Source organism: Podarcis muralis, chromosome 4 (assembly GCF_964188315.1).
Source record: "Podarcis muralis chromosome 4, rPodMur119.hap1.1, whole genome shotgun sequence".
NCBI classification, from domain to species: Eukaryota; Metazoa; Chordata; class Lepidosauria; order Squamata; family Lacertidae; genus Podarcis; species Podarcis muralis.
Window position 1 is genome coordinate 79,821,998 of NC_135658.1, and position 14,951 is coordinate 79,836,948.

The 14,951-nt window shown below is 41.3% G+C and overlaps 1 protein-coding gene across 3 annotated transcripts in view; it reads left to right on the plus strand.

Annotated features, from left to right (window-relative positions):
- Positions 1 to 14,951, plus strand: part of TUBGCP3 (tubulin gamma complex component 3) — a 57,302-nt gene that overhangs the window by 20,508 nt on the left and 21,843 nt on the right. For all 3 annotated transcript variants that reach the window (XM_077927666.1, XM_028728113.2, XM_028728114.2), the window contains 7 exons: positions 3,304 to 3,422; positions 4,943 to 5,068; positions 6,395 to 6,463; positions 7,105 to 7,237; positions 8,018 to 8,184; positions 10,887 to 10,997; positions 13,133 to 13,241. In XM_077927666.1, coding sequence (XP_077783792.1) covers positions 3,304 to 3,422; positions 4,943 to 5,068; positions 6,395 to 6,463; positions 7,105 to 7,237; positions 8,018 to 8,184; positions 10,887 to 10,997; positions 13,133 to 13,241 — 834 coding nt within the window. The remainder of the gene's footprint in view (positions 1 to 3,303; positions 3,423 to 4,942; positions 5,069 to 6,394; positions 6,464 to 7,104; positions 7,238 to 8,017; positions 8,185 to 10,886; positions 10,998 to 13,132; positions 13,242 to 14,951) is intronic.

Here is a 14,951-nt window from a genome sequence, read left to right on the forward strand (position 1 = left end):
CCAATCTCTGGCTTAAACTCCAGCATTGTAAGGCTGCTTTGAGTTATTTAGATGATGTCATGTCACACTTAGTTTGAACCGTAGCCTAATAATGAGACTATAAGGTAAGGTAAAGGTACCCCTGCCCGTACGGGCCAGTCTTGACAGACTCTAGGGTTGTGTGCCCATCTCACTCAAGAGGCCGGGGGCCAGCGCTGTCCGGAGACACTTCCGGGTCACGTGGCCAGCGTGACATCGCTGCTCTGGCGAGCCAGAGCCGCACATGGAAACGCCGTTTACCTTCCCGCTTGTAAGCGGTCCCTATTTATCTACTTGCACCCGGGGGTGCTTTCGAACTGCTAGGTTGGCAGGCGCTGGGACCGAACGACGGGAGCGCACCCCGCTGCAGGGATTCGAACCGCCGACCTTTCGATCGGCAAGCCCTAGGCGCTGAGGCTTTTACCCACAGCGCCACCTGCGTCCCTAATGAGACTATACCCAATGGCATATAGTCTGTGCCATTTTGGTGCGCCACCAAAATAAGTTATTTGGGCCCTTGCTTCATAAAAGAAATGGCTAATGTGCTAAGAACCAAAGTCACATATGTGTGCTCTGCCACCACTGGGGGAACACCCATAAAGTGGTGCTGGGACAGTGAGGTTGACCTCTGAATTTGAGGCACGTATTTTGGTTATCTTTTGCCTTGGATAACTCTTCCCGTGTTCCAGAAACTACTTTTATAGGCATCATTGAAATTGATGGCTCTGCCTCCTATGGGCATCACCCTGTGCTGAGATCATCAGTTGGCTTTCTGCCTCTTCAGTTTTGTTTCCAATTGCTCTCTTACAGGACTCTGGAGGAACAAGGCTAAACATGTCATTTGCCCATTTCTGGAGTTAGGTGGTGGGGAGGGTTTTGCTTCAGTGCCCGAGCTACATATATTTAAATGTGGATATATAGATTTTTTAAAAAATGCATGAAATTTATGATTTCACTTCAAAACCATTTTTGTTTACGTTTAAAGTGCAAAGTGATTCTGATCATCTTGCTGGAAATCAGTATCAACACTATGCACTCTAAAGAAGATAAGCTTTGTATTTGTATAGATGTGTAATAAAGTGGAATTTGTCACTGAGGGTGGTATCAAATATTAGGCATTATAACAGTTTATCCACTGCCTTCACTGAACTTAAGAATCTTTAGTCCATTGACTGTAAAGGGGCTACTCTGAGTACAGTTGTACCTTGGAATTCGAATGGAATCCGTTCTGGAAGTCTGTTCGACTTCCAAAGCATTGCTTCTGATTGGCTTCAGGAAGTTCCTGCAGCCAATCAGAAGCCGTGGAAGCCTTGTCGGACATTTGGCCTCCAAAAATAGTTTGCAAAGTGGAACAGTCACTTCTGGGTTTGTGGCGTTCGGAAACTAAGCTGTTTGAAAACCAAGGTATGACTTTATGCCTAAGTATTTAAGAGCAACACTAGAAGGTGCCTGCTATAATCCCACTACAACAAATTATAGTTCATTCTTGCACTAACCCAATCATTGGTACAATTTTTATTTAGAAGAGAGGTTAGTTTTTTAAAAGCTGGCTGTAAATGACCTTGTAGAACACTCTTGAGTTTTCTCAGTAACTTTCCGGAAAAAATTATATTGCATAAAACATTTTCTTGCCTTCCTCTGCAAAACCTGCACTTTGACAATCTAATGGAGTTCCTCTATTTTTAGCCCTCATCACCCTTAAAACCTGGTTGATATTGTGGTGCCACAGATACAGTATGATGTGAATAGAGCCTTGGACAGCAGTGGCTTACGCAGACAGCGGGTGGGGGGGGGGAGAGAAACCATCTCCATTTCTTAATTTATTGTGTTTATGTTGTGCCAGTAAAAAAAAAAACATTTATTCATTCTGTCTGGCAAGATGTAACAGAAGGAACAGATGCATTCTGCCATTATATTATGTAGCTGCTACTAAATAAATTCATATTCCAAATTAAGGGCTTTTTAAAAAAAGAAAGCAGATGGGTTTTGTGCACGTATTGAGTATGGGAGAAACTCCTGCCTGTAACTCTGCAGAGCTGCTGCCAATCAGTGTAGGAAATACAGTGGTACCTCGGGTTACATACGCTTCAGGTTACACATTCCACTAAGAGAGAAATAGAGCTTCAGGTTAAGAACTTTGCTTCAGGATGAGAACAGAAATCGGGCTCCGGTGGTGCGGCGGCAGCAGGAAGCCCCATTAGCTAAAGTGGTGCTTCAGGTTAAGAACAGTTTCAGGTTAAGTATGGACCTCCGGAACGAATTAAGTACTTAACCCAAGGTACCACTGTAGTTAATTAGACCAATGGTCTGACCTAGGAACACAGGAAGCTGCTTTTACAAAGTCATTGAAAACGTTGGCGTAAAGCTCATCACAAAGTGTCATAAGCTGCTTGTTCAATGAGGTACTTAAACCCCTCAAGAGTCTTTTTTGGAGGCTATTACAGGTAATACTTTGGGTTATAATGTCCACTGTTCCAGTCGAAAAGAGTGGATATGCATGTAGAAACATCCCCAAATTGGGGCTACTAGGAGTTACGTTTGACTCGTTGCATGAATTTTTAAACTGGCCCAAGGCTGTAAAGTATTAAGTTTGCTTTGTTTACATAGATGTAGTGGTTATTTTTGTAGCAAAAATATTTCAGAAATTGGATATGACTTGGTCTGAAATATTGATTTGGTTTTAGATATCAAAATAATAGTAAATCTGGAACTGTGCTCCTGTTTGCTGACTCACTTTAGGACTGGAATTCTATGCAGTTATACCCTGAAGAGATGCGGGTGGCGCTGTGGTCTAAACCACAGAGCCTAGGGCTTGCCAATCAGAAGGTCAGCGGTTCGAATCCCCGTGATGGGGTGAGCTCCTGTCGCTCAGTCCCTGCTCCTGCCAACCTAGCAGTTCGAAAGCACATCAAAGTGCAAGTAGATAAATAGGTACCGCTCTGGTGGGAAGGTAAACGGCGTTTCCGTGCGCTGCTCTGGTTCGTCAGAAGCAGCTTAGTCATGCTGGCCACATGACCCAGAAGCTGTCTGCAGACAAATGCCGGCTCCCTCAGCCTACAGAGCGAAATGAGCGCCGCAACCCTAGAGTCGTCTGCCACTGGACTTAACGGTCAGGGGTCCCTTTACCTTTACCTTTATACCCTGAAGAATGGAGCGAGCTTGATTGAACTCAATGGGTCATATTTCGAACTAAATATAGTTAGGCTTTGGCTGTTAAAATGGCAAACATAATTCTTAAATATCCTGTATGTAGCTTAATCTGTTTGTTTCCCCCCCACTTTTCAGGCTCTGTTGAAATAACAGAGGCACATCTTGTGAGAGACATTTTATACGTCTTCCAGGGCATAGATGGCAAAATCATCAAAATGTTCAATTCAGAGAACTGTTACAAAGTAGACGGAAAGGTACAGTAAAGATCTTATACCTGTTTTATATAGATAGTCTGCACACAGGGAGAGGGAGGGGAAACTGTTCAGTATATCCACTCTTTTCAATAATTCTTTTGCCTTGGTTTTAATTTTGCTTTTTTTTTAAATGTTTCTATCATTGTTGGCATCTAAGGCAGTTGGCAGTAAACCAGTAACATAAAAACAACAGATAAAAATCAGAAGTGCACTTAATACACAGTTAAATGGTAAAAAGAACAATAAAAATATCCCTAAAAGCATTATTAACAGCAATATTATGAGCAGCATTCTCATCTCATCCACCCACAGCAAAAAGCCCCACAGTGAATTAAATCATTACCAAACAAAAGCCCAAATGAACAGACTTTGCCTGGTGTCTACAAGATAGCAACAATGTCCTTGGAAGGGCATTGAACATTTGGCCACAACCACAGAACCACCTGTTCCCATATGAATCTCTACAGCAGCCGAGATTTATCAGAGGCTTTTTTCCAGGGACTTTTATCTGTGGAGCTTAGGAGGGTAGTTTATAGAAATAACATGTTTTCCAGATAGCCCTGTATTTAAAAAGCTCACTTCAAGCTGTCAGCCTACACGGGTGAGATACATTTTTTAAAAAATGATTACTTATGTATAATCCAGTCAAGCAACAGTATATAGAAGGAAATTGGAGGCAACCTGAGGAAGAGAGTTTAGTTAGAGCATTTGAGAGAGGCATTCCTTCTTTAAGGGTCAGTGTATAAAATGTGAGGATTACTTCAGGAGCCACAGACGTAACTGAAGGTCGCTTCCCATAGAATGATTTAGACTGAGTCATGGGAAGTAGTTGAAACGCTACTCATTTGGAGACAATAGTGCTTTCTAGGAATAAGAAGAAGATAGAGAACCAATAATAAACTGGTCCAGGGAACACAGAGGGCTGGCACAGGGAATCTGGCCCTCCAGATGTTGGGCTCCTTCCTTGACCATTGGTCATGCTGCCTGGGGCTGATGAGGGTTGGAGCCCAACATCTAGAGGGCCACATTTCCCCCGGTGCGTAGAGCTGTAGACTCTCAGTGACTTGCTACATCTGACATTATGAACCATCCTGACTTACTTGTTTAATTTGCTTAAAAGATTTTTACTCCACTCTTAAGGCAAAAAAGACTCTTAGAGCAGCTTACAAAATCTGTAATAACACAATTTCTAGCTGCAAGATTACAATTTAGAGAGCAGGACAAAAGTAAAAAATCCATTTTGAGTCTCGCCATAATAGATTTATAGTGGATATGGAAATGTCTGGATTAAGACCTGTTTGTTCTCATGCCTGGTTCTGTTCCTCATTTAGAAGTAACTGCTTAATAGAATATTCTTTCTGCTGAAGATCAACAATACTGAATGTGATCAACACCTTGTCAGGTTCTAGTGGAAAATTGGATTTATGCCTTACCTTGTTCATTAGAGCTTGTTTCATCCTACGCTTATTTAATGCCAGTCTTCTAACTATTTGTTCATCATTTATTTCTTAATACTTTAGGTGAGCATTTCCAAGTCTCTGAGAGATACAACAAGCCGGCTTGCTGAATTAGGGTGGCTGCATAACAAAATAAGAAAGTATACTGACCAGAGGAGCGTGGAACGTGCATTTGGATTAGTGGGTCAGGTATGTGGGCAAAACCCAGAAGTCTTCAAAATATTTGGTTTTGCTTATTTTGTTTGTTGTTGTTGTTGTTGTTGTTGTTGTTGTTTTGCTTGACAGGTTGTTACTGGTGTGGTATGGGATGAGAGACCTGGCAATAGACAGGAAATAACACTAGAACTTGTGGACCTCCAGTGAAGCTGAATGTTGGGATATTGATGACAAATAAAAGTAGTTCATGCCACACACGGTTGAATTATGGAGCGTGCTCCCACTGGAGGCAGTGATGGCACCAACCTGGATGGCTTTGAAAGAGGATTAGGCAAATTCATGAAGAACAAGGCTGTCAGTGGCTACTATCCTCAACAGCAATGTTCTACCTCTATTGTCAGAGGAATCATGCTTCTGAATACAAGTTGATGGAACCACAGGTGGGCAGAGTGCTATTGCACTCAGCTTGCAGGCTGCACACAGGCATCTGGTTGGCCACTGTGGGAACAGAATGCTGTACTAGATCTGGCCTGATCCAGCGGGTTCTTCATCTCTTCTTATTATGCAGAATGAGGCAACAGTCTCAGGTGCTGGGATGGGGAGCAGAAGCACATGGGGGAGGGTTTCTGATGTGGATCTTAATGCACAGGTTGGTTTGTGCTGGGAGAGAAGTTCTGTTAGGTATTTTGGTCCCGAGCCATATAGTTTGAAACCCACACTTTGAATTGGCCCAGAAAATACCGGTACATAGGCAGCTGCTGCAGTTGGGCCAGAACAGTTTATATGTGGTGTGATCTTCTGGGCCCAGTGGTTATTCTGGCTGCTGCAACTCCTGTTTCTGAATGCCTTTAAAGGCAGCCCATGTACAGCCTTAAATTGCAGTCGTTTTTGTTATGGGTTTTATTTGAGTTTATTTTACCAGTTTCTCATTTGGTTTGATTTTGTATTTTGTCCAGGACACTTACTATCTCATAGCTGTCAACTTTTCCCTTTTCTTGCGAGGAATCCTATTTGGAATAAGGGAATTTCCCTTAAAAAAGGGGAAATGTTGACAGCTATGTACTATCTGTACATTTCTAATGAATGAACACAGTTATAGTTTAGTGGCAAATTTTATCTTAATAACTCTGCAGGAGTTTGTTTTTATTAGTCACCCAGTGGCTCTTTATACTCCCCACCCCATTGAACTGAAACATTTCCTGCCACTTGGGAGTGCTTTTGTATGACCTCTTGAGTTTTAAAGGTTAACTTGCTGTGAAGCTTATCCAGAGACCCAAAATCAGTGGTCAGGTTGTATGCAAGTTGTTCAGAGCTCTTTAGAATGTATATGAACTAGTTCCTTTTGTTCTTGTCTTACAGAGTTTTTGTGCTGCCTTAAACCAGGAACTCAAAGAGTACTACAGGCTACTGTCTGTTTTACACTCGCAGGTAAATAATTACTTCTGTTTTTGCTTGAGTCCAACAAGTTAGTTGCAAAATATGACTTTATAAACTATTTGCATCTGTAACAGGCTTGTAAAATAGCTACTCACCTGTGAAGAACAAGAGCTGGTTCCAGGATAGCACATTTTTGTAACATTGGCTCCTCTTTCTTTCCTAACATATTCTGTATGTTGCTTATGTTGTTATGCATGGGCAAATAAGCCTGTAAACCTTTTCCTTACTTGAAAGTTTGCTATGTAATACTTTCCATGTATTTAGCTAACAGAAATGTTTGCAAAATTATGTTACAATCATACTGCTTTTACAGTAATACTGTTAAAACTCTTTATAGTGAACTCTTACAGAAGAAATTCTTTTTTCTTTCAGAATTCTCTCGCTGTCCTGCCATTCAGCATTTTGTATTTATCCGCTCTTTAATTTCTTTTCAAATTATAGCTTTCAGCTACCCTTCCCTTTCTTTATATTACAACTGTAACATTTCTTTCAATCTAAGCATTATTTTTAAAAAATGCCAAAACATATTAGGAACATGTATATCTGGGGTTAGAAATTAAAGCTTGTAGTAGCGGAAAGCTTGAAGGGCTTTTATTATTGACTAAATCTTCTTTGCCCCTTGTTGTTCTTAGTTGCAGGTAGAAGACGATCAAGGTGTAAATTTGGGGATTGAGAGTAGTTTAACACTTCGGCGTCTCTTAGTTTGGACATACGATCCTAAGATAAGATTGAAGACACTTGCAGCACTTGTTGACCACTGTCAAGGTTTGTCGGTAGATATTTACAACTACACATGGTGTGAAAATGAATGTTAAAATTGTAGCAGCTCCCCCCTCCGTCTGTCAGGATAGTTGAAAATGGGGAGAGACACTCTAGTTGCTTCTTTGACCCCCTTATTAATAGTATGGAGGTGGGCAGGGGGCATATTTTCATTCTGCAGCACAGGTGGGGAACCTGTGGCCCGCCAACTATTGTGGAATTACAACTCCCATCAACCCCAACCAGCACAGTTAAGAGTCAGAGGCGATGGGAATTGGAGTCCAACAACATCTGGAGGACCACATGTTTCCTACCACTGCTCTATAGCATTTGGGGGGAATGCCCTGGCCAGTGGCTACTTCATCATGCTATCAGATCCACTTTCTCACTCAGTCCAGAAGCTCTCTAGAGGAACCAAAGAGCTGCCTTTCCATTCCCTGTCTTCCCATGTGGATGAAATAATTATGAAGCATTTCCCGCTCTAAAGAATTCTCTAATGAAGTAGACATTAGTGCTCTGCTTCTTGTGCTCTGTGCGCTATTTTTACTTGTAGCTATGGCAATCTCTTAGCAATTTTGGTGCTCTTCCAACTTCTCTGAACTCCCGCAAAAGGAATATTAGGCACAATGGTAAATTTGTCTCTGCCTTTGAAGAATGCTCTTCAAACGCCAGATAGCTGCTTCGTAATGAAATTTGGTGTATGACAAAGCTGCAGATGTAGCATTAGTTTTCCAGGTAGGTGAAAATGTATGTTTAAATGTTCCTCTGTGTGTCATGTTTCTCCAGGAAGAAAAGGTGGTGAACTTGCATCAGCTGTTCATGCCTACAGTAAAACAGGCGACCCCTACATGAGATCCCTGGTGCAGCATATTCTTGGCCTTGTGTCGCATCCTGTCTTGAATTTCCTTTATCGCTGGATTTATGATGGGGAATTGGAGGACACCTACCATGAAGTAAGTTCTAAAAACTGTTCACTAACATGAGGTCTGCTTTCTGTTTCCCATTTTGTGTAAAACTAAGCCGCTGAAACACTTCTTTCACAATTGTGGAACTGAACTGTAGAAAATTAAGAGGAGACATGACTAGGCAGAAAAAGTTGACATTTATACTGGAAATAGAGTTGCATGTGAAGATCTTGTGCATCACTTCAGTTTGGACACTGTGGCCAGAACCCAAAGAACCATGGGGTTAGTTTGGTGTGTCCAGTTCTTTGTGCTTGCAAAACAACAGTCCAGTGGTAACAAAGGGACGCAGGTGGCACTGTTGTCTAAACCACTGAATCTCTTGGGCTTCCTAATCAGAAGGTTGGCGGTTTGAATCTGCGCAATGGGGTGAGTTCCCGTGCCTCTGTCCCAGCTTCTGCCAACAGTTTGAAAGCACACCAGTGCAGGTAGATAAATAGGTACCGCTGCAGTGGGAAGGTAAACGGCGTTTCCATGTGCTCTGGCACTCGTCACGGTCTTCCGTGTGCCAGTAGCAGTTTAGTCATGCTGGTCAAATGACCCGGAAAGCTGTCTGCAGACAAATGCCAACTTCCTTGGCCTGAAAAGTGAGATGAGCACCGCAACCCCATAGTGGACTGAACCACCCAGGGGTCCTTTACCTTACCTTACCTTACCTTACCAGTAGTAAAATATCACAGGTAGAACATGTATTTTGTTTCATTCTTAACTATGCCAGCATTTCTTAATGGCCTGGTGTTAAATCTTTGGTGAAGTAGCAAATAAGTGGTCAGGATTGACTATACCAGCTGACTAGTAGCAGTGCAGTGTAGTAAGTCACATGTCATTGCTTTGGGCTGAAGCATTCATTCCCACATAAATCTGGTAAAGAAGAGCCAGCGATAGATTTGAGATGTGACTTCAGTTTATGCCCAGGCCAGACTAGACTTAGATGATCATTTTACCCTGTACTGCTTTTTTTGCATCAGTGAGATCAGTTTTTACAATATAAACTTCTTTGGAACTTTTATCAACAAAATAAACTTCCATGAGTTGTATAAATCCCTTGGGTGAAAGCCCCAATAAACTCTACTGCAGTGACTATATTCTAGCGAATACGACCCCTACAATAAGCTTGTCATATAGCGCCTTTAGAAAAAAGAGAGGTTAATTACAATGGGGCATATGAATGTGTGGGTTCCCCTCCATCATATCCTAGCACTTACCCTCTGGGATACTGATTGCCTTTGTAAACAAGCTCTTAATTTCCCCGTAAGAAAATCACCCTTTTTATCTGTTGGTTGGAAGGCCTTGGCATTTGTTCATCAGTTAGATTGTACCATGATTTCCCATTTCTCCTGCACTCCTTTCTATACAAGATATAATAACAAAACTCAAAGAACCTTGAATGGGTACAGTGAATCAATAAAATAATTATATTGCAATTATGTTCTGACCTTGGTTTCCTTCACCCTTCCCAAGATCTCGTTTTCACGGGATTAATTATAAAATGCTCTTCTCTCTCTTTGTATTTTTTACTAGATGTTTTCTAAATACATTAATTGCATGTTACTTTGCCCTGGTTATAAAATGAGGGCTTTTATAACTCCCAAAGATGATTGAATTGTCTGATGGATTTTGAAATTATATTTTTCTCATTAATACTCCAATTAAAGCTCTATGCCGGTTGCCAAAGGGGACTATGGTAATAAATTTAAGAAGCTGATTTTTTTTTTAAAAAAATGCATGTTATATCTGCTTTTTTATATTAATGCATTAGTATTGTTTTCTAGCATAGTTGTCATGTTTTCAAGTTTTACATCTGGTTTCTAGGGCACTTTTGAATGAATCTACCCCTGTTCTCTTTCCCACGGCCTCCATGCATACCTTGTTTGCACCTGGAACATAACAGCTGAATAAGGAAGTGTCACATTTATTTCACTGAAGGGTCTCATGCAGTTGGCATTATATACAGTGGTACCTCGGGTTACATACGCTTCAGGTTACATACGCTTCAGGTTACAGACTCCACTAACCCAGAAATAGTGCTTCATGTTAAGAACAGAAATCGTGCTCTGGCGGCACGGCGGCAGTGGGAGGCCCCATTAGCTAAAGTGGTGCTTCAGGTTAAGAACAGACCTCTGGAACAAATTAAGTACTTAACCCGAGGTACCGCTGTATTGGAAGTGTTGTTAGCTATAGTGAAGTCATTGCTGTGTCATTCTTATGTGACTAACGTATTTTGGTTCAGATTGCACTGTATCACACTGCTAAATGATTTTAGCATATGCCACCTTCAGTAAACAACTCTGAGACACTTTATCCACTCTGCATTTCAGATCCATGTGTTTCAGTATCAAAATGCTGCTGACCTGAAACAGTGGGGCGCAGTGAACTTACAAATTATTTAAAAGTGCATTAGTAGCTTATAACTAGCAGGTGGTTTAGGTGAATTTTCTTGGTGAGTCTTAAAAGACTGGTTATTGTCTATATTGTGGTTCACGTTTAATTGTATGTATTAGAACAAACAGCTGGTGGTGCTTTATACATTATGCACATAACATCCCAGCTGATACTATTCCTGATAGCTTTCGAAAAGGAAGGTTTCTGTCTCTACCTAAGTGATGTCTCTCTGATTCTCTGTCTTAAAATGTATACATAACACTTATGCTTTTTTAAAAAAAATTAAGTATTTTTAAATTTTGTGTTCACAGTTCTTTGTAGCTTCAGATCCTGCAGTGAAAACAGATCGGTTGTGGCATGACAAATACACATTGCGGAAGTCCATGATTCCTTCTTTTATTACAATGGATCATTCAAGAAAGGTATGAAGGAAAAGGACTTTCCCCCTTATTTCTAGATTGACTTTTTCAGCTATTAATAACAGACATACAAGTGCAGAGGGGACCATTCTTTGTACTTTAGACATAAGTATGGCTCCAGACAGGGGCACAGTGAATCAGAATTCATACAAATAGACCTTTCTTAGCACTCAGTCAATCATGTTATTTGTATAATGTACTGCTTTTCCAAAGTTAAAAACCATGATCACTGTGGCTTGCTGTATAAAAAATTACGTACAGACATGACAAAAGTAATCATAACAATGAATAAAACATCAGAAAGTACAGAATTAAGGCGCTGTGGGTTAAACCACAGAGCCTAGGACTTGCTGATGAGAAGGTTGGCGGTTCGAATCCCTGCGACGGGGTGAGCTCCCGTTGTTCAGTCCCTGCTCCTGCCAACCTAGCAGTTCAAAAGCACGTCAAAGTGCAAGTGGATAAATAGTACCGCTCTGGCAGGAAGGTAAACGGCGTTTCCGTGTTCTGCTCTGGTTCGCCAGAAGCGGTTTAGTCATGCTGGCCACATGACCCGAAAGCTGTACGCCAGCTCCCACGGCCAGTAAAAGCGAGATGAGCACTGCAACCCCAGAGTTGGCCACGACTGGACCTAAGGGTCAGGGGTCCCTTTATCTTTACCTTACATTTCCACCATAAGAAGATACAAAATAAAGATACAAAAAATTAATATAAATAATAACAACACACCTCCACAACAAAGCCACCTAGACGATAAAGCAGCCCAAACGTCTCTTCAGCAGCTTCAGCTTTTGTAGCTGGAGTCCGTCAGAGCCCCACCCTCCTAGGCCAGGTGGAAAAAATCCTGCAAGGCCGGGAGCAGGTTTTCCCATGTATTGTTTCTTATGGTAAATTATCAGATCATCCTAATGATCTCTGTGTTGGCAAGAAACTAACCCTTAAACTGAGCTGAATGCTCCTGACTGTTGCTGACTTTGCTGTGGGCCTCCTTCATGGCTGCCTTTAACACTAGTGGGCCGATATGATAGGCGTTTCTCCTCACCTGTGATTTCCATCAGAATATTCAAAATATATCTCTCAGTCTAGAAAACACAGTTGGAATGCACAGCAGTTCTTCTGAATATGATTTGTTTTAATATCTGCCTTTGTTTGGTTTTTACATGCTGGTGAAAGCGAGCAGGGATAGCCTAGCCATGGCGATCCCACGAACCTCCCAGCTGGATTACCATAGTACGTGGGGTTGTCCTTAAAGATGACATGCAGAACTCAGCTGCTGGAATGTTGATGAGTGCAACCAGAGTTGTTCATGTTCATGCCTATCTTGAGAGATCTGCATTGGCTGCTTGTTCAGTTTTGAGCTAAGTTTAAGGTGCTGGTGCTTATCTTGGAACAGCCCTAAATGGCTTGGAACCCATATACCGTGGATGCTTGGGTTGCAAACGTGATCCGTGTGGGAAGCACGTTCGCAACCCGCAGCACTGCGTCTGCACACGCGCAGGTTGTGTTGGTGTTTCTGCGCATGCGCAAAGCGCCGAAACCCAGAAGTAACCCGTTTCGGTACTTGCGGGTTCGGCGCGATGCGCATCCCGAAATTGCGCAACCTGAAGCATCTGTAACCTGAGGTATGACTGTAACTGAAACAGCACCTCTTCCCATACTAGCCTATCTGTGGCTTAAGATCTCCTGCAGTGGCCATGCACCAAGTATCCTCTTCATAAGAGGCATATTGCACTCCCACAAAAGAGGAGCCTTTTCTGTAATGGTGCCTTGACTTTGGAATGCCCTTTGGACGCCAACAGGACAAGCTTTTCAGCTTGCTCAGGCATTCTAGATTCAGGTGATTTTTGGACTTTTGTCCTCTTCTGCTTTTTAGGGTCTCTCCCCCCACCTCCAGGTTTTCAATTCACTTTTTGTAAGTTTGCATTGTTTATTTGTTGGGTGTAAATTGTATTTATACATTGTGTGAACTTTAGTCACAACTGTCCTTGAATCTTTTGATGAAGGACTGTTGAGAAATAAAAATAGTGTGCTATTTATTTATGCTGACTTAGTAAGTGAAATATACTTGCTGAAAATGTACTGTTTCTCTTTATAAAACCTTTAAAAAATAACTTCTGAAGATGCCTTGCATTTATATTTAGGTTCTCCTAATAGGAAAATCCATAAACTTCTTGCATCAGGTTTGTCATGACCAAAGTCCATCATCAAAGATGATAGCTGTGGCCAAATCTGCAGAATCTCCAAAAGATGGTATGAAATTAGAATAAGAGTATTGTATCATTATGCACTTTGAGTGTCACATAACAGAATCCCTGCTTTGTTTGTACACATCACTCTAGAAGAACCACATTAGCCTTGTTTCTGACCTTGTTGATTTTGCAAATAATCTCTGCCTGAAACTATACGAAGTTCAAATGTGGGGGCTTTGTGGGGTGGGGTCTTTGGCCAATGCACTGAGTAAACACTATCTTTGCAGTCTACATGGTATCTGTGAATACCTTTAGTATTCCTGCCAACTTGGATGGCAACCCTTGGATAATTGTAGGATGTATGTAGGAAGTGCAGCCCTTATGGGAGAAAGAGTGATACCTGTTTGTAAAACCCCAATATTGCATCGTACCACCTTTGAGGGGAGCTGTTTTTTGCACTTCTGGTATTGTACATCTACATGTAGGATGATTCCCTGTGGGCCTATGAAGTTGCTAGTACAAATGAACACTTCCCCATTGCATTGTGACTGTTACCGTTAAAATATAATCATATGATGACTCCTACTGGGCAATTCAGTTTGATTCCACCAAGTGGCATCTGAAAAATATACCATGTTCTAGGAAGAACTTGTATCTTGCTTTTTCGTAAGTCTCCTCAAATCTCTTCCTTCATTTCTAACTGATTATTTACATTTAATTGTTTAATTTGCACCAAAGCATTTATAAGAAATGTGGCATTTGATAAGCACTACTTGGCCAGAACTTTGTAGAATCATAGAATCATAGAGTTGGAAGAGACCACAAGGGCCATCGAGTCCAACCCCCTGCCAAGCAGGAAAATTTGTATCCATACTTTGATTATACCTTGCTTCTAAATGCAGCCACATGATTTATAATGTTCTGGTGTAGTGGTAGGTCGGTCTTATTGTTCAGACGTTGCTTGTTAGTTCAAGAAAGTCTTTGAGATAAGCTGCTAAGAATAGAATTTTTATTTGTCTGATAAACATCTTCAGTACTTGATGAAAAATATAAGCATTTATTAAAACGAATCGTGTATTTTAAAAAGTCAGCTGCTCTTGCAACATTCCTTCAGCTTTCCTTTGCGGTGTCTAGTTTTTTTAAAAAAGAAAATAATAATTTTGTGTTTACATTTTTACCAATTTAAGCTGCAATCTACACCCTCACCTGAAGTAAGTCCCACTGAAATCAATGGGGCTTTTCTGTAGACTGGTATAGGATGGCACGGGTAATAACTATTGCCTCAGTTCAGCTGTAGTCATGCTTTGCTGTTTGCAACAAATGGAGATGTACAGTTCCATGTGGTCAAATGAGATCTGCTCTTTCGCATCTACATCTGCTTGGGCAGATACCCCTTTAGCTAGCTTTAAGAAATAGTGAGTTATATAATGAATTGAGAGTGCATAGATCTTAATATTCCATTAGGTGGACATTTTCTAGCCTTAATTACATTAATTTAGTAGCTTTTAAAAGCGAGCTTGATAAAAAGAGAGTAATGTTTTTCACAAAGATAATGACTGATTTTGCTTTGTTGTGGTCACCTTCTTAGGCTGCAATCTTTTGTAAACTTACCTGGAAGCAAACCCCTTTGAGCACAGTGGCACTTACTTGTGGCTAGATTATGCTGCACATCTAGTCCATCTCTTTGTTCTTGGCTTCCTCCTATGGTTTGTTTGAAGAGAAGCAAACCATGAGTGCTGGTTTGCATGTAATGCTAAACCACTGCTGTGGT